This window comes from Gorilla gorilla, chromosome 9, assembly GCF_029281585.2.
Source record: "Gorilla gorilla gorilla isolate KB3781 chromosome 9, NHGRI_mGorGor1-v2.1_pri, whole genome shotgun sequence".
NCBI classification, from domain to species: domain Eukaryota; kingdom Metazoa; phylum Chordata; class Mammalia; order Primates; family Hominidae; genus Gorilla; species Gorilla gorilla.
This window is the reverse complement of record NC_073233.2, coordinates 38,926,024-38,946,127: the sequence shown is the minus strand read 5'-3', so window position 1 is coordinate 38,946,127 and position 20,104 is coordinate 38,926,024. Positions and strand designations below refer to the sequence as shown.

General features: G+C 38.4%; 1 protein-coding gene across 3 annotated transcripts; it reads right to left on the bottom strand.

Moving 5' to 3' along the window:
• Nucleotides 1-2: 2 nt before the first annotated feature.
• Nucleotides 3-19,182, bottom strand: EIF3M (eukaryotic translation initiation factor 3 subunit M). Of its 3 annotated transcripts, none has more exons than XM_004050894.4 (11): nucleotides 18,523-19,182; nucleotides 15,313-15,445; nucleotides 13,726-13,864; nucleotides 13,323-13,446; nucleotides 12,816-12,910; nucleotides 8,510-8,593; nucleotides 7,449-7,548; nucleotides 6,417-6,498; nucleotides 1,634-1,777; nucleotides 654-714; nucleotides 3-197 (listed from the first exon to the last, which is right to left on the bottom strand). In XM_004050894.4, the coding sequence occupies exons 1-11, from the start codon at nucleotides 18,562-18,564 to the stop codon at nucleotides 77-79; spliced, it is 1,125 nt and encodes a 374-aa protein (XP_004050942.1). In that variant the 5' UTR covers nucleotides 18,565-19,182; the 3' UTR covers nucleotides 3-76. The 3 variants fall into 3 exon arrangements, with proteins under 3 accessions (XP_004050942.1, XP_018892665.1, XP_055212510.1); XM_019037120.2 differs by lacking the exon at nucleotides 18,523-19,182 and adding an exon at nucleotides 18,166-18,497; XM_055356535.2 differs by lacking the exons at nucleotides 13,323-13,446; nucleotides 13,726-13,864; nucleotides 15,313-15,445 and having other exon boundaries at nucleotides 18,523-18,688.
• Between the last annotated feature and the right edge of the window lie 922 nt (nucleotides 19,183-20,104).

Below are 20,104 nucleotides of genomic sequence, written 5' to 3'. Positions count from 1 at the left end.
AATTTTTTTAGTTTATAATGTTTTACTATGATTTAGGGCTTTTTTTTCAAAGAACAAAAATTATAAGCATAAAAACTCAGGTATCAGAAAGACTCAAAAGGCTGTTTTTCACTTTGTTCAGATTTTGTTTCCAGGCATTAAGTGTGTCATACAGTTGTTGCCACTGCTGTTTTCCAAATGTCCGATGTGTGCTATGACTAAAAATTGAAAAATTAAACACAGTGTTAGTCAACCTTTTAGCCTCTGGTATTCTTTTATAATACTACAGATTTGAATCCAGTTAAAAGCAAGATTAAATATACCTAATTTAGAATAGTAAGAGAATTTAAGAATTACATAATTATTTGAAAAAAATCTTTACCATATTGATCCTAAGCCTTCTAATTCTCCTGAGCAACTATATAAAGCAGACATAAAAGTCATTAGTATTCTAGCCAATGCTCAGCCATTAAATGAAATGTGCTGGAAAATAGGACTCTTTCATTAAATAAGCTAATCACATTCAGTCTGAACTTTAATAAAATTATGATAAATAGCAACTATTTAACTACAGTCAAGTGATAACACCACCTTGGTTCTCTAAACATTTAAGTGAAATAATCGGAACAAACTAAATCGTTCTATAAAATGCTGCAAAGCATTAAATATCTTACCTGACAACTACTTTTCTCTGGGTCTGATCAATTTTGCAGTAGACCATTTTAGTTCTTACGGCTGAAAAAAGATGTTTTATATCGTATGTTATATGGAAAATTTCCAAGAAAAATAGCTAAGGTATGAAAACTGTGACCAAGTAAGCCATAATAAAACTTTATACTGTTTTCCAACATTATACACTGTTTAAATCTAATAAGCAAAACAGTATGAGGCAACCAAAAGAAAGGTCATGCATTTGTCCTGTGGCTGCTGGGACAATCTATATTAAATAAATATTGCATACAGTTTTTTGCTGTTTTTTTTTTTTAAAGAATGCTAGGTGTTCTTCCCCTACCATCTCATATAGGGGAATAAACTAATTTCCTACTAAGTTATTACTTCTTCATAGAAAACTTAGAGCATTAGGGGAAAAAAGGTCAATAGTTCTGTACCTTTTATTAATCTTAATTGCATAATCCCAACTTTCAAATTTTAAAAGCTCAGGAAAAATTCCTGAGCAGTTAAGTTGCTTTATAATCTAATTGTTGGGGAAGAAGTTCTTGTTTCTAGGCTAATCATAAAAAAGCTGGTAATGGTTAACACTTGAAAGATCACTTACTATGTGCCAGGCACTGTGCTTTACCTGTATTAATTCATTTAATCCTTACAACCACAAATGAACCCCTACATTCCTGTTTCACAAAGGAAGGGCCTGGTCTTAAATCCACATCTAATACTAAAATCTGTGCTCCTAACCACAGTGGTGTATTGCCTAAACGTCTTTGTTCTATGTGATTTCAAGGGATAGAATATAGCAGTTTATATTTCTACTAAATTTTCACCCTACAACAAATATATCCACTAATCTACTAAATACACATCTGCTATAAACAAATCTTTGTTGTGTAAGGCTCAGTTTCCAGGTAAAAATCTTACTATGATCCATGTAGTAGATGAGAAATTCTAGAAATAAATGAAAATGTTCTATCTGCCTTACCGTCAATAACAAATGCTTCAACATCATCAGCTCCAATCTGAAGTTCTTGCTGCATTGTGTCAAAAGAAATTTCCTTATTTTCTACTGCCATTCCCATAAAAGTAAGTAGTCTCATTTTTGCCATATTCTGTTCATGTAACAGGCCTAGAAAACAGAATAGTGAAGCCTGATGAGTGTTCATACTAATTAAAGACCTGCACAATTACATCTCATGTTAAGCTGTGGAAATTATTTTTACTTTTGTAATTGTGGAAATTATTGTTTGAGCACTTATACAGAACAATTTTGACAAAGCTTCTTATATTTGCAAACTATAAACTGACTCCATAGAGTATTAAAAACAATTTTTCTATAGTACCATAGGTGATAGATTCAAAGTTAAGAATGGGCCATAAAATGATTATTTTTAGACCCTAAAAGTTTTGTACATTTTACATTTTTAAATAGTTATACATTTTAGGAGATAAAATCTACAAAGTACATTTCATAAGAACAATTTCTATTTAGTTAAATTACCTAAGCTTATTTTTCACACTAATAGCTCTTCATTTAAACAAAGAGGATTTCTTATCTATTTATTAGTTTTTTCTGTGTTATTATTACTGGTAAACCTGAAGTTTTAAAATACTTTCACAAACATTTTCAGTTATGAAAACATTCCATTTTGCTTCAGGTCACTATTTAAAAATCAAAACTACTTACAAACCAAAACTGTCAAAGTGTGTGTGTCATTTAACATTTATAGGCCAATACAGTTAGTACTAGATATAATTAAAGAATACCATTAACAGTGATACTTGTTCTTTATAAGACAAAAGTAGAAAATTGCACAAATAATTCAAATTTTGCATTATAATTTCTAATGAAACATGCTGTTGTAATTATTCAAATAACAACAATGTGTTAGGCCTAGAAGAAAACTTAAGGAATTACTCAGTCCTGATCCTTTCACTTTAAAAACAAAACTGAGGAGCAAAGAGATTAAATGGTGACTTATAGTCAAAAAATAGCAGTGCTAGGCCTAGAATAGGTTCATTTCTAAAATAAAGGGCTAGAAATTTTAAAAATTAGGAATCCTAAATATATAACCTAGTCCTAGGTTATATATATATATGTTAGCAGAATTCTAACATAATATCATATATACTTGTTTTGATGCTAACTTATTAATTATAAAACTAAGTTTCTAAAACGAATCTAGATTTACCTGTTCCTTTTCTCTGAACTTTTGAACTATGTAAAATCAGCAAATGATCAATCAAGTGCCCTATAATTCAGAGCTTCAAGTCTGTATTGTTTAAAAAGTTCTCTCTCTAAACACTCCATAAATAAATTTTAAATTTATAACATTCATGTATTAGTGGAAGATTAGGGAAGCCCATTAACATAGGACATGATCATCTGTTAATTAGCTGTAATTATGATACAGGCTTCCTATTTGGCACAGATTCAACAAAAACATGATCACCATAACTCAAATGAATGAGGTATACAAGGAAGTATTGCTAACTGGGTTTAATGGAAATCTACAGGCACCAAGAAATCAATTAGTGCACATTAACCCTAATTAACAATGCAAATTAGATGCCGATTAACTTTCTGAAGTAAAAGGTAGCAACTGGATAACACCAGATTACATGTGGACATGTTAGGGCAATTCAGTTGACACAAGATAATGCTACTGTTGGCCTAAGTTGTCAGTGTTAATAAAGGAAAATGTTCTGACAAACTGATTGCAACTTGTGGAATCTAGATAGTTGTCACTAGGCTTTCAGCTGTAATAAATGTTTAATTATACAATTAAAATAAAAAATATACACATTAATATAAAGATGTTTTCTGAAAAGCATATAAACAAATTTCTAATAGAATACTGATTTGCACAGATGTTCAAGAAACGTAAGGCAAATGAAGGAATTTGAATTCTAGCTGGCACAATAAATTAGCAATGTTAACGAATTTTTTCTTATCAATGAATAAGTATTAAAGATTTTTTTCAAAAATTCCTTAACATTCTCAGTTCTATTGGCATGGACAGACAACTCTCTTTCAATATAAAGTGATAGAAACTTCTGAAATTTCTATTATTTTAAATACTCCTGAAATTAAATCTATTTTACTGCTCATCTTTTCTGCAGTTACAATCTTACCATAAATGAAAAAACTTACCAGAGGAATGAAGATTATTTCTAGGATGAAGTCCATAAAACCGTTATCTATTTTACATGTGAAAATTTGCATCTAAAAACACTTTAAATTGATGTTTTAAGTAACAAAGAACCAAACTTAAAATGCTTAGGACTCTTGTTCTGAAAAATCAAACTACTAAGGCAGTGAAGTATGAGTTAAAGACTTTGTAGGAAGCTGTGCTTTGTTTCATAAAACTAAAATACTACCATCAAAGAGGAAGTCACAGTGTACTGTGTCATATTTCAATTTTAAAGTTATAAAAAATCTAATTTTATGGAAACATTTATTCATTACTAATATGTCAAAACCTTAATGCAGTAATAAAAAAATGTGCATCATTGAGCAATTTCTGCATTGTCACTGACCCCTGTCTTAAAATGCTGCAATATAGAAAACCCAGTTTTAATGCATGCAATAGCTTATGAACCAGTGCTCCTTTGAAACAGTCAATTACACATCAATGGGGGAGTGTCAAAGTGTTAATTACTACTCCTTTTTCCTTGGTGCGTAAATAAAGAGGTTGCTGACATTAACATTCCATCACATAGCTTCATGCCACAAAACAAATTAACTGGGACAGAATGTGGTTTTCTGGGTCTAGTGCACCTGGCAAAGCTTTCTACACAAACACACTTACATCTACTTTATCTTGGTGTATTTCAAATGCCTTACTATGTTCAGAATAAGTCAATCTTCCCCAATTCCAATGGAGGCACACAATTTACAGGTGACAAGCATTAATGATTACCAAATTGAAGACTATCAAAATAGACCATACATTCATCTGTATCCTCAAGAACCAGGAAGACTAGTCTCAAAAACAAAAAAAAATTCAGTCTTAATATGGAAAATATAATCAATCTCTAATGTGTTTTGATTATTGCCTAGTAGGAGAACAAAGCACCTTAGTTTCACAGTTGACTCCAGTGTAAAGAAACTGGTAGTTTACAACATTTAAAACCTGTTCAACTGCAGATTTTCTAAGTTTTCTCTTTGTATTTTAGTATGTTAAAAACATGCTCCAGAAGGAAATTAAAATATTGAACATATGTAGGGTTTGCTCAATAAGGATGAATAAGATTTGATTCAATTTGACAAACATTTACTGAACTGATACGCTAGACAAGAAAATTCAAAGATAAAAATAATAAAGACTATGCTGTTTTCAACAAACTGTAGTTAGAAAAGTCTTACTATCATGTAAAATTACATTTCCATTTCTAATTCCATCTTTCAGATGGTGATACTATATACTTTTGTAATTTGTTAATGGCGGGGGTATCCAAGCATAAAATAGTACAGTAGGGGGGAAAAACTATTTGTTACCATTCTGTGGCTATGGCTTAAAAAAAGGGACCAAAAATACAAATCACCATATATCCAAGGAATAAGGTCTTCTACAAAAAAAAATATTATTTTAAGAATAATGTTTAGCTTAATAAAGTACCTTTAATCATCAAATTTTATCAGCTCTTAAAACATTTCTGAAAGTTACCATTATGATCAAAGTAATGGTAATTCTTTCAGTTGCTTTTCTGCTCACTCCTCCATCTCTAAATTTTAAAAACAAATGTACCAATGGAACTATTTCTTCAATCTTCTCCAAACACCCGATTGTTGATATAACTTTACCTCAAAGAATCATGCTACAGAAGAGCTGGAAGGGCCTAAAGTTCAGCAAGCTCTTAAATGAGACAAAAAGGGTCCAAGTCATTTTCTCTTTTTTTTTGTTTTTTGAGATGGAGCCTCACTCTGTCATCCAGGCTGGAGTGCAGCAGTGCGATCTGAACTCACTGCAACCTCTGCCTCCCGGGTTCAAGTGGTTCTCTTGCCTAAGGCTCCTGAGTAGTTGGCACTACAGGTATGTGCCACCATGCCCACTAATTTTTGTATTTTTAGTAGAAATGGGGTTTTGCCATGTTGGCCAGGCTGGTCTTGAACTCCTGACCTCAAGTGATCCACCCACCTCATCCTCCCAAAGTGCTGGGATTACAAGTGCCAAGTTGTTTTCTTTTTTTCTTTTTCTTTTTTTTTTTTTTTGAGACGGAGTCTTGCTCTGTTGCCGAGGCTGGAGTGCAGTGGCGCGGTCTTGGCTCACTGCAACCTCCGCCTCCATCTCCCGGGTTCAAGCTATTCTCCTGCCTCAGCCTCTCGAGTAGCTGGGACTACGGGCACCCGCCACCATGCCCGGCTAATTTTTTGTATTTTTAGTAGAGACAGGGTTTCACCATGTTAGTCAGCCAGGATGGTCTCGACCTCCTGACCTCGTGATCCGCCCGCCTCGGCCTCCAAAGTGCTGGGATTACACCTATAAGCCACCGCGCTGGGCCCTGAGTTGTTTTCATATTCCCAGTTTCATTCTCTTTCTATCACAAATGCCACCTCCTACACCTTCTTGGTTTCTGATTCTCAATTCATTCTAAGTAATATTTTAAACTGTCTACCTATTTTTGTGCTGTTCTATCATACACGACTCCTTTTAGGATAATCTACAAATAAGGCCACAACCAGACTTGCTGGACCACATAGTACATAACTGTTAGTGTAGCATGTTCCCATCTCTGTGCCTCAAAGAATAAACCCCAAAACTTACCAAGTGAATCAATGAAGTCTTTATTATTCTGATAAAACTTGACATATGATGCCAATTTAGCACTCACAAAAATGGTTAAAAGCTATACAGATAAGAGACAAAAAAGATACCATCAATACAGAATTCAGATTTATTGTAAGATATTCTAAGATACTGTAAATATTATTTTAAAGATACTGACTCCTACATTTTGTTCAAGGCAGAAATATCATTCTGTTTCATCAAATTACCAAACCATCTGCTTTCACATGGCTCACTTTTAAAATGAAATAATCAGTAAATACACTGAGCTCTAAATTATCCACACTGAAAGATGGTGGCTAATGGCATAGTCCAGATGCACAACAGTCCAAAATATATTTATACTTGCATTTGAAAAATGTTCATGTGTTTTTAAATATCAGACTGATCTTCCTAAGTGGGGCTAGGAATAATATATATGTAATAAAAAAGAAACTTGTATTATCTAAGCCTATAATGGTGAGTAAGTGAGAAGATGAAAGAAAGGGAGGTAGCCGGGCACAGTGGCTCATGCCTGTAATCCCAGCACTCTGGGAGGCCGAAGTGGGCAGATCACTTGGGGTCAGGGGGGTCAGGAGTTGGAGACCAGACCAACATGGCAAAACTCTGTCTCTACTAAAAATACAAAAATTAGCTGGGCCTGATGGCATGTGCCTGTAATCTCAGCTACTTCTCCTGGAAGCTGAGGCAGGAGAATTGCTTAAACCAGGGAGGCGGAGGTTGCAGTGAGCCAAGATCGTGCCACCGCACTCCAGCCTGGTGACAGAGTGAGACTCTGTCTCAAAAAAAAAAGAAATTAAGAAAGGGAGGAAGAATAGGACTCTGCTCAGTGGATGAAGAAAAGCTGGTCCTAAATATGTCTGTTCCTGATATAAAAAGAATACATAGTTCTTAATCTTTCCATATCTTGCCATTAGTCACTTTTATTAATGCAAAGAAAAAGAGTCCTGCTTCAGTATGTAAAATTTAGGAAAGGAGAACATTTTTCACATTAAAGGATAAACTACTTACATCATGAATAAGCTCGCCTTCCAAAAACTTGACTGGTTTTAAAGTAAGAAGGTGGTCAAAAAGAAATGCATTTGGATCTTTCAATGCTCGTACAATACACCTTAATTAGAGAACAAAAATGTAAGCTCAGGGTTTTGAAATCCTGGCTTTTCATTGAGTTTTTGCTAATCATAAAATATACTTAATTCGGCAAAATATCTAACAGTCCAAAACACATAAACAACATTAAAAAAGCTACAGGATTGGGTTAAGACAGGCCAATACATTTATCAGGTTCATCTATTTTAACAAAATGAAATATATTAATTGTAGATAAAAACATAGCTGGAGAGAAAGCACCAAGGTAATCAAATAGTAAGCAGCAGCAGAACCATATGCCAAGACACTAAGTGCTTCACTTGCCTTACATCTCATTTATTCCTCACAACAACCTAGGAGACAAACAGTATTACTATGCCCCCTTTATCAACTATGAAGCAGTTCAGAAGTGCTCATTAAGAGGTGGAGTAAGAATGTGAATGGAGGCAGCCTGACCTTAAAGTCAAGGATCTTTACCACCAACTTCCCTTTTTACCAACTCCTATCATGTAGAGGTCCACACAAAGCAATGACCAAAAAAAGAAGTTTCATAATCCTTATTACATAGATTTAGAAAACTGATTCTATTCTTGTTACCAGTTAGATCTAAGACTGTTAAAAGCCCTTATACTCATTAGCAATGGGTTAATTTTTGGCAAGCCATCAACTTTCCACCTATAACCTTAAAATTAGGGTCAATTGGCCCAAGATTAGGTTCTAATTCTTGGGTTGGGATCATCATCCCCATACCAGCAATACCCACCCCCAGTAAACACCATGTAGCTATTTCATATTCAATCCACAGTTCTTCCAATATCAAACCTTGAATTTTAGTATCTACATTAGAATCACCAGGAAATACACACTATTAAATGGCTCTGGATCACTGGTGGTTGCAAACATGATTTCAGTTACATAATTTAATATTGTAGCTCACCTCTACATCGCTGTCAAACCCTCATCAGAGTAACGTTTAACATTACCTGTGGGCATCAACTCGAGCCTGGGAAGCATTGTCCTCTGTGTAACTTCCGAGCAATTCCACCATGACTTTTGAAGCAGCATCACTAAAAAGAAATATTGCTTTAGGAACTTGAAAGTATTACTGCTATTCATTCATTTAAAAATATTTTTAAGAGGCAGGTACTGTGCTGATGACATTATAACGGTGACTAAGAGAGACAAAGTCCCTGTCTATGGGAAAAGTCATGAAACTTTCCTTTTAGTAGGAAAGATGGACAACTAAGGAAAAGTAACTAATAAGTGCTATGAAGGAAATAAATGGTGATTTAATCAAAGCAACAAGGGCAGAAAACGGAAAGGCCGCTTTATGTACAGTGAGAAAGCAAAGTCTCCCTCAGAAGAGATGACAAGTAAGCTGAGACCAAAAGGATGTAAAATATCCTTTTCTTGGCCATGAAAAGAGCTGGGTTCATGAAAGGTGGGGTAAGATGACTTTCCAAGCAGAGGGAAGACCAAGTATAAAGGCCCTAGGCGCGAAAAAAGTTTTGTGTCCCAGAAACTGTTAGGACAGTATGGCTGAAGTTGAGACAATACCAAATATTTAAATAACTCTACTTAAGATACCCTTCCAATTAAATTATTCTTACAGTTATACACATCAGTTTCACTGGAGTAAATAGGGCAAAATAAATAAATGCAGTCATTCAAACTGGACTTTTAGAAAATGTTTATCTTTACTCCTCATGACTTCTTTAAACTGTGGAATCTTCAGCTTATAGAAAGCTTTGCTAACTAGGAGGAAGAGGTTTTTTTTTCCTTTTTTCATTTTCTAAAAATACTTACTCCCCACATCTGAGTTTAGCCTGGGCAAAATCAGCAGGAACTGTATCATTTATTTTAAAATGGTAAATGCTATCTAAAACTTCTTTCAAAACTAAGGTTTACTAAGATTCAGAAATACCACTGTAGGCATGGCTAAGTGGTAACCCGCATCTTAAATGTAGTGATATAAATGCCTAGGCACAGTGGCGCATGCCAATAGTCCCACCTACTCAGGAGGCTTGCTTGAGCCCAGGAATTCAAGGCTGTAATGCACTACAATTGCACCTGTGAACAGCCAAATACCCACTGTACTCCAGTGTGGGCAACATGGTCAGACCCCGTCTCTAAAAATAAAAAATTAATACTGAACTCAACCTGGAAGAGGCCATGATCCAAAAGAGCCAGAGCAGCTAAAAAGAATTGTTTATTGGTGGTCTGAGCTTTGAAACTAGAGATGGTAGTTTTAGAGAACATTTTAAGAAATGGAGCACACTCACAGGTTGTGTGGTAATCAGAGACCCCCAAACAAAATGTTCCACAAACTCCAGTTTTGTGACTTACTCTTGTGTTGAAGAGGTGGATGCAGCAATGTGTGCTCAACCACACAAGGCTGTGCGTGCAATGGAACCAAAGACAGCTGTTTCTAGAGAGTTCTGTAAAGGCCAGTGCCCATCCAACAGTGAAGAAAATTTTTTTGGTGATGTTAAATAAGATACAGAAGAACATAATTTGAGAGACTACTTTGAAAAGTATCGCAAGATTGAAACCACAGAAGTTACAGGAGGACTGGCAGAGTGGAAAAAAGAGAGGATTTGCTTTTGTAACTTTTGATGATCACGATAAAACTGTGGTTCAGAAATAACACTCTATTAACAGGTGTTAGTGAAGTGAAAAGGGCCCTTTTTAAACAACAGATGCAGTTGTGGAGTGGATCTAGCAACTTTATGGGTTGTGGAGGAAACTTTGGAGATGGTAGTTTTGGCCATAGGTAGAAACTCTGGTGGAAGAGGAGGATATGGTGCTGGGGTGGTGGCAGCAGAAGTAGTTATGGAGGAGGGGCTGCTGGATATAATGGATTTGAAGGTGATGGTGGCAACTACCGCAGTTGTCCTGGTTTTGATAGTAGAGGCGGGTATGGTGGTGGTAGATATGGTGGCAGCAGTGGAGGATATGATGGTTACAATGAAGAAGGTAATTTGGGGAGTGGTAATTATGGTGGTGGCGGGAACTATAATGATTTTGGATATTACAGTGGACAATGACAATCAAATTATGGACCCATGCATGAAAGGGGGCAGTTTTGGTGGATAAAGCTTGGGCAGTCTCTATGGTGCTAAATATGGTAGCACAAGGTTCTAAAAACAGCAGAAAAGGGCTACAGTTTTTGGCAGGAGTGCAAGCAAGGAGAAGTCAGAAAAGCTGCAAGTTACTCTGAGGCAATCATCCAAATGCATTAGAGGAACTGTAAAAATCTGCCACAGAGGAATGATGATCCACAGTCAGAAAAGTTACTGCAGCTTAAACAGGAAAGCCATCTTGTTCAGGACTGTCATAGCCACAGGCTGCAAAAAGTGCACTATTGATTAATGCAGTGTAGGGTCAATTAGATGTACATTCCTAAGGTCTTTTATCTGTTGTACCTTTGCCTTTTTCTTTTCATTACATCAGGCATGTTACCCTGTAAATTATGGTAGTGTAGTGGTACCAGGGATAAAAAACTAAGGAATTTTTAACTTTTCAATAAAAATTAAAATTAAAAAGTATAATGACTTAACTATAAAAATTCAAAGAAAAACTTTTAAAAAACCACATCTTACTCATTAGTTATCTTGTGCCACACTGTAAGCACAGGTGCAAGTCATTTTCCAGTTTTAGCAACCACAGTATACTTCAATCTTCTCAGCTAAAGAAATCTTTTTAATCCACTTGAAGCACACAGCATGGTGTCTGACATGTAAGGGCTTAGTTACCAGTATCACCCTTTAAAATGTACAACAGGCCTGGTGCAGTGGCTCACGCCTGTAATCCCAGCACTTTGGGAGGCGGAGGCGGGCGGATCACGGGGTCAGGAGATCAAGACCATCCTGGCTAACACGGTGAAATTCTGTCTCTACTAAAAATACAAAAAATTAGCCGGGCGTGGTGGCGGCAACTGTGGTCCCAGCTGCTCAGGAGGCTGAGGCAGGAGAATGGCATGAACCCGGGAGGTGGAGCTCGCAGTGAGCTGAGATCGCACCACTGCACTCCAGCCTGGGCAACAGAGCAAGACTCCATCTCAAATAAAAAAAAAAGCACAACAAACACCATGTGCATCAACCACCAATATAAATAAAGTCATGAAGGGGGCACCCATAAACTTAAAGCATTTTTACTTAACTGCTAGGTAAAATCTCAGAATTTTACTGATTAAAATATGTATTTTATGTGTTCTGAAGAAGAAAACCAACTCTCAACATTTAGATCGGCAGAATGTCAGAAATGCCGTGTTTAAACAAGTATCCCCTTCCAGTTCCCTACTGTGGGTAGCATTTATCCACTCAGTGCCCAATAAGTGCTATCTTCTTGGGAATGCAGTGGTTAACAGATGAGGTTCCTTGCCTTCACTTAGCCTACAACCTTACTTTCAACTAAGGGTGTTAAATGCTAGGATACAAGTAGAGGGTGCTGTAAAAGCGAGGCACTAACCGAAATATGAGAGGGGTGTTTCTGGCAGAGACATGAAGCTGACTATAGTAAGACTACTTAGACAAGGGGTAGGCAAACTTTCTGTAAAGGGCCAGAGAGTAAATATTTTAAGCTTTGCAAGCTATATGGTATCTGTTGTAACTAAACTCTTGGCAAAAGCAGGCACAGACAATATATAAATGAATAGGCATGGATGTAATACCAATGTTATGGACCCTGAAATCTGAATTTCATATAATGTCCACATATCATGAAATATTACCCTTTCTTTGATTTTCTTTCTCAATCATTTAAAAATGTTAAAACCATTCTTAGTACACGGGCTATACAAGAACGAGTGCCAGCTCCTGGTCCAGACTGGCAAAGAGCATGGTGCTTTTATACCTGACATAGGCTCGCTGTGTCTAGAGTGTGATAAGCAAGAGGAAGGACATGGGTGGAGAGACGGAATATTTACATTAACACAAAGTTTTTTGTAGTCTGCCACTGCACCATCCAAAAATGATGAGCTGCTTCACCACATTCACCAAGCTCATGCTACAGCAGTAGGTTGAAGCCCATGTTGGAAAGGCCCCACATCCTTTCTTTTTTTAGAAAAAAAGCCAAATTTCACTTTTTATAAAGTTCAAAGATGAGGGAAAACTACTTTTAATCTTTATAGTTATCTTTAACTTAGGTCAAATTTATAGAAACAGATTTATAGCAACTCTGTGGAGAACAGAGTAAAGCAAAATTACTGGCCCTACTTCTCTTTAAAAAACATCCCCACCTACTTATACTGCCTGTTAAGTGATAAGTTAGTTCATTACTTTTGAATACCTCTTCTTACAATCCACAAGTGCCTCATAAAGTAGTCTTAAAAGGGTGTGCTTTTTTTCAGTAGTGAGATTCCAGTCAGAAATCCATTTTCTAACCTACAAGAGATTGACAAAAGGAGAAAACTGAGTAACACATATAAAAGTATAACATATAAAAGTACATTTCTGGCTGGGCGTGGTGGCTCACGCCTGTAATCCCCAGCACTTTGGGAGGCCAAGGCGGGAGGATCAACTGAAGTCGGGAGTTTGAGACCAGCCTGACCAACATAGAGAAACCCCGTCTCTACTAAAAATATAAAATTAGCCGGGCGTGGTGGCGCATGCCTGTAATTCCAGCTGCTCAGGAGGCAGAGGAAGGAGAACTGCTTGAACCCTGGAGGCGGAGGTTGCGGTGAGCTGAGATTGCGCCATTGCACTCCAGCCTGGGCAACAACAGCGAAACTCTGTCTCAAAAAAAAAAAAAGTACATTTCTTATAAGCACAACAACTATTCCACACAGTAACTCACTTGATCCAGCTCAGTTGGGATGTACTGGATGGCCCCACAAGATGCTGCCACTTTAATAAGGCTGCAATACACTGTGTATCTTACAGGAGTATTCTTATCCATCCCGTGGAAAAGGTTGCTTAACCTGGTTGGTTAACAAACAAATAAACAATGTTTGAAATCAGCAACCAGTTTTAAGTTGAGGTTAGCTCTCACCACAAACCTGTGGCAGGTACCGTTAACAACTTCATATTACAAAGGAGGAAACTAGGGCACAGAAAGGTCAAGCCACTTGCCCAAGGTCACAGCTAATAAGAGCCACAGCTGAGAGTCAAGTTCCAGAATTCCTGCTCTGCACCATTAAAAGTTAGTAACATGAAAAAAGCACCTTGAAAAACTGAGTTTCTTTCAGATCTTAACTTACAACTGCAGTCTCAGAGATGGGCGTTCACCTTCGCGAAATTTGACCAGCTTTTCACATAGGCTTTCAATCAAAGCTTCTTGCTTGTCTGGTTCCAGGATCAAGAGTAGGGATACCACACTGTTCATCACACTTTCAACATCTACACAAGTATGGATAACACAATCAACAGTGATACTACAATACTCAATGCGTCTAGTTATATATGCATTTCCAGTGTTTTAATACAATGAAGACCATCAAATATAAGACACTTTCGCATTCAGAAAGCAACTTGTATATTTTATTAAAGAGGAAGGAAATTGATACCTAAGATGTGGTTTCTTTCTTTCTTTTTTTTTTTTTTCAGATGAACTCTTGCTCTCTTGCCCAGGCTGGGGTGCAGTGGTGCGATCTCGGCTCACTGCAACTTCTGCCTCCCAGGTTCAAGTGACTCTCCCGTCTCAGCCTCCCAAGTAGCTAAGACTACAGGCACCCGCCACCATGCCGGCTAATTTTTGTATTTTTAGTAGAGACGGGGTTTCACCATATTGGCCAGGCTGGTCTTCAACTCTTGACCATGTGATCCACCTGCCTCAGCCTCCCAAAGTGCTGGGATTACAGGCGTGAGCCACTATGCCTGGCCTATGATGTGGTTTCTAACTAGTAAAACAGAGACTGATTTACATGTATATAAAGTTTCAATTTTCACTGTCATGATATTCAATCATTTGGAAGTTACTGGTATGATTTAGGGCTAGGATACTTTCTTAATTAAGGAAAACTTTGTGTATACATATAGGAAATCAGAAATTAAAGCTGTCAGCTCTCTGCTTGAATTAGTTATTTTTAAGTATTACAGATATTAATCATATCCCAAATTTAATCTAATTTTTTCATATATATGCTGCCAAAATCAGCATCCAAGTTTGATCTCTAAACCTTAACTAGAGATTTCCGAACTCAACAATTCTGAAAATTTCCCATTCTATCTCAATAAACAGGAAACTGGCCTAATAATTAAATGGCTATTAGATTACTTGAAATTGTATCCCATTTGATGTTAATCTGAAACTTATGAACAGGAAAGAGCTTCATTTTTTTCTTCATTTTATTCTAAGACTATAAGCATTTAGTGTAATAACACTTAAGAAATACACCTATGTATAAAATAAAGGTTTTCTCAAAATAGGTTTACTTTATAGGTATAATAGATTACACAAACTGAAAGCATGTGTGAAGGTAAGATTGAAAACAACAGTGCTTAGACTCTGGTTAACAATGTATTGTATAGTTGAAAGAGCTAGAAGAGAACTGTTGAATGTTTCCAACATAAAGAAAAGATGTGCGATATTCCAATTACCCTGATTTGATAATTACACATTGCATACATGTATCAAAATATCACCTGTGCCCCCAAAATACATACAACCACTACCTATCTATTTAAAAGTCCTGTAGTCTGAAATTCAAAACATAAATACAGTCAGCCTTCTGTATCTGAGGGTTCCAAATCCTCCTTGCCTCAGATAATGAGGGACGACTCTATAATTCACAAGAAAAATTTAAAAGATTTTATTAGGAAATATTAGAAAAAAATTAAAAACAAACCTTTATCATCCTCCTTCAGACACACATCACAGGCTTCAATAATTTGAGCTAAATCAACATGAAGTCCACCTTCCGAGTTCTCTTCTGAAATCTCAGCTCCTTTAGATTTCAGATAAGCACGAAGCTCAGCAGCCTGTTGAAGATTGCTCTATTATAAAACTGACTACCAATGACAAAGCACAATCTCAAATTCTGTCCTCTTTCTGAAAAACTAAAATGCAAATACTGTATTCAACAACTATTTCAAATAATGTTGAAGACTCCTCCCTCACCTCATCCATCTTGGCAATCCCACAAGAGCCACAGGTTTTCCTCCATGAGGTCCAGTGGCTCCTTAGACACGCTACAGTCCCCATGGATCACCTTCAGAATTTCTCTCATGTAGTCTGCACCCTGCTGGACTTCCAGCATACAGCAAAAATCTTTTTGATAATATAACCCAAAGGGTTTGGTGGGGGTGTGGTTGCTGGGGAGAAGAAATCAATCTGACTTGGCAGATTTCACTTTTTTGAAAGAAATGAACAATAGTATTGCTCTCAAGTACACACATAACCACAGCTACTAGAAAAGTTACAGACATTACCTTGGCAAAAGGGTAATCATTTGTTAATTAGTTGAGAATCTATTTGAGATAAGCATTTTGGTTCACAAAAGGGCAATGCGGTGAATGCTGCCTTAAAATTACATCGAACTGGATCTGTTATGTAACTAATCTCTTAAAATTAAAAATGCATATCTGAGTCAGCATGCATCTTCGGACCTATAAAAACACAACTACAATAGCACATTCAGTCACTTGGATATTTCCTACCCTACTACCGAATTATATATATTTATTCCATTTTTCTTCTGGGACTCTTTATGGCAGCCAAACAAATGCAGTTTTTTTTTTGTTCTGTTTTGAGATGGAGTTTCGCTCTTATTGTCCAGGCTGGAGTGCAATAGCATGAGTGCAATGGAGCGATCCTAGCTCACTGCAACCTCTGCCTCCGGGGTTCAAATGATTCTCCAGCCTCAGTCTCCCAAGTAGCAGGGATTACAGGCATGCGCCACCATGCCCAGCTAATTTTGTATTTTTAGTAGAGGCAGGATTTCATCATGTTGGTCAGGCTGGTCTCAAACACCTGACCTCCGGTGATCCACGGGCCTCGGCCTCCCAAAGTGCTAAGATTATAGGCGTGAGCCACCGTGCTCAGCCTGGTTTTAAAGATAATAAAATGAGGATGTGCAACGGGAATATGAAAGGATACCATTAGTAAATGCACAGGCATTACATTTTCTAGACCAAGCCAAAAAAAAAAAAAAAAAAATTCAAAGCCATCAAGATTTTTAAACCCCCAAGTATATTTAGTTGCCTCAGGAAAGTATTAAACCTGCAGATCTGACGGTACTATCCTTTCAGGTAACAAGAACACAGTAACTTCATAGAAGAGTTGGTATTATAAGCAAAATTAAAAAAAGAAACTGTCACCGTGTCAGAGAAAACAAAAATACCTCCAGAAATCATGCTTCATGCTTCTCTATGGAGGAAACAGATACACAGCAAACTTTTTCTAAAAACTGTTGAACCACGTTTGCTGTTTTTCTGTCATCCTCACTGCCACAAGTGGTTGTGGAAGCAGCATAAGCAAAGGAAAACAAAAAAAGATTAAGAATTCCATTTAACTCTAATCAAGCTGAGAATTTCACCAAAGTTAAACTAATCCTGAGCAATTTCATATTTCCCTGAAGGGACTGTCTACAGCGATATTGATGTTACAAGAACAGAAGCAGAGCCTGAGAAAAGACACTTTAAGATACGATCAATGACAAGAACTTCCTCCATTCACTTAGTATGTTAAAAAAAAAAAAATTCCAAACACTTTCTCAGTTAACCTAACAGCCAACTGTTGGTAACATGCTTCCATTTCTAATCAGGTATCTTTTTGTCTTTCATATCTTCCTATCTGTGCTTAACCTCCCCATCCTTGACCTTTTCTCCGCCTTTTGCATTTTCCCTTCTTACTTTGCTCTACATCGGAACTGCATTCCTACCATGGGGCGGGGGGAGGAGAGAGGGGGAACTCACTCCCGCAATTCTGTAAGTTGTCTTAGACAAGTAAACTTCCATGCGAAGTTTATATGATATCCAATCATTTGGAAGTTACTTCCGTGTTAGTGGAGTAACAGAAATAAAACGACAAAGTTAGGACTTCACAGAATTTTCAGTAATACAAAATTAACTTAAAAGAATACCATGTCGTGTTCAACTCCTACCAAATAAGGTTAAACTTTTGTTATGGGGAAAATGAGAACCATCAGCCCTGTATACCAAAGAGCAAACGCCAAACGGGAAATTTAAAAATATCAGGATGGTCCATCAGGTGTATGCCTCACAGAATTTAAGAGCTGAACTGATACCATACTTCCGGGGTACAGAACAACTCTCACCCTCATACAAGTAGGAATAGAAAGCAAGTGTAAAATACGGGTCGTCTTCGCCTGTGATCGCACAGTAATACGGGCGTTTTGGTTTTTTTTTTTTTTTTTTTTTGAGAGGGACTCTCGCTCTGTCGCCCAGGCTGGAGTTCAGTGGCGCGATCTTGGCTCACTGCAAACTCCGCCTCGCGGGTTCAAGCGATTCTCTTGCCTCAGCCTCGGCAGTAGCTGGGACTACAGGCGCGTGCCACCGCGCCCAGGTAATTTTTTGTATTTTTAATAGAGACAGGGTTTCACCGTGTTAGCCAGGATGGTCTCGATCTCCTGACCTCGTGATCTGCCCGCCTCCGCGTCCCAAAGTGCTGGGATTAAAGGCGTGAGCCACCGCGCCCGGCCCGGCATTTTGATCTTTAGCACAAAATTACTTTTCCCTACCCTGCTTATGCTAACTACAGATTCACCACCTCCCACTCCGAATGTGGCTGCATTTGACGGACGGAAGCAGACATCATTCCTCATCAGTCTAAAAGTACTATGTCGTCAGAAATGAGTCCCGACGCCGACCAGGGAGCTGGCGGTGAAGCGTCGGGCCCCGCGCTGGGACCGCCGGCCGGCGAGCTGGTGCGAATCCAGGCCAGGAACGCGCGCCCCAGCCACCGGCCTCCCCATTCTCGCGTGTAGAACAGCTGCGGGTGTCAGCCCCGGCCGCCCGGCCCAGGCTCGGCAGCGGTCCCTTGCGCTACTAGGACATCCCCCACCCCACCGTGGCGGCACCCGTAGACCGAAGCACACCTGATCTTCCTCACTGATGTCGATGAAGGCCGGGACGCTCATGGTGCAGGCCCGGGCACAGCGGACACTCCACTCGCAAAACCACGCCGACCGGAAAAGGGAACTGGGCCGCGCGACGCTGCTGGTGCAACTGCTTCCGGGTCACCCTGCGCGGCGACCTGTTGGGGCGGGGCCTTGAGAGCCAATCCTATCGCGCGCTCTCGCCGCGGAATGCAGCAGGGCGTGGCAGACGCGCTCGGGCTGGCCTAGTGGGTGGGACTTACTGGGCCTCCACTCAGCGACACTTGTCGCGGCCTCCAGTTTTCAGGCCCGTGTAGCTAACTGCATTGATGTTGCCTCCCGCTGGCGCCTCCCTAAGTCCACCTTCCCTTGAAATGTTAAGCTTGTTGGGTCTTACCAAGTATGGATGGGTTTGTGTAGACCTGAAACTCTCCTGTACTGCTGTTGGGAACATAAAATGGTGCAGTCACTTTGAAGAGGAGCGGCAGTTTCTGAAAAAGTTCAGTATCCACCCAGCATATGACCCAGCTATTCTTCTACTAAGTATTTACCTAAACTGTATGTCCGTACAAAGACTTGTACAAGAATGTTCATTGCCGCTTTTAAAAAATAGCAGCTTTGGCTGGGCGCAGTGGATCTCACGCCTGTAATCCCAGCACTGTGGGAGGCCGAGGCGGGCGGATCACTTGGGGTCAGGAGTTGGAGACCAGCCTGGGCAACATGGCAAAACCCCGTCTCTACTAAAAATACAAAAATTACCGGGGCATAGTGGCGCGCGCCTGTAATCCCAGCTACTCGGGAGGCTGAGGCAGGAGAATCGCTTCAACCTGGGAGAAGGAGGTTGCAGTGAGCCCAGATCATGCCACTGCACTCCAGCCTGGGCGACAGAGCGAGACTCCGTCTCATAAAATAAATAAAGTATACAATTCAGTAGTTTTTAGTATTTTCAGAGTTGCACAACCATCACTACTATTTTATTTTAGAACATTTTCATCACCCACAAAAGAAACTGTACCCATCAGCAATCACTCCCCAGACCCCCTGGCCCCACCTCTCTCCAGCCCCTGGCAAACACTACATTTTGTCTCTATGAATTTGCCTTTTCTGGACATTTCATGTAAGTGGAATCACAAAATACACGGTGGCCTTAGTCAGACTTACTTCGTTTAGCATAATGTTTTCAAGGTTCGTCCATGTATCACTCCTATATTCCTATTTATTGCTTATAATATTGCATTGTTATGGATATACCACATTGTGTTGATTTGTTCGTCAGTTGGTGGACACTTGGGTTGTCTCCATTTCTTGGCTATTATGAATAATGTTTCCATGAACGTTAGTGCACAAGATTTTGTGTGTACGTATATTTCTCTTAGGTATGTACCTATGAGTGGAATCAGTGGCTTATTTGGTAAATTTATGTTTAGCTTTTTCAGGAGATAGTTTCCAAAAAGTTAACACTTTATTTTCAATAGCCAAAAAAAAGAAAACAACCCAAATGTTCATCAACAGATGAATGAATTGGATCAAGAAATTGTTATACATCTGCTTAATGGAATACTACTGTGCAACAAAAAAGGAT

Coding starts and splice junctions, on each gene's coding strand:
- EIF3M (XM_019037120.2), bottom strand. CDS start 18,249: ATGAGGAATGATGTCTGCTTCCGTCCGTCAAATGCAGCCACATTCGGA. Junction 7,549..8,509: donor GCTCGAGTTGATGCCCACAG/GTAATGTTAAAC, acceptor TCTCTAATTAAG/GTGTATTGTACGAGCATTGA. Junction 1,778..6,416: donor AGACTTCATTGATTCACTTG/GTAAGTTTTGGG, acceptor TCTGTTTTCTAG/GCCTGTTACATGAACAGAAT.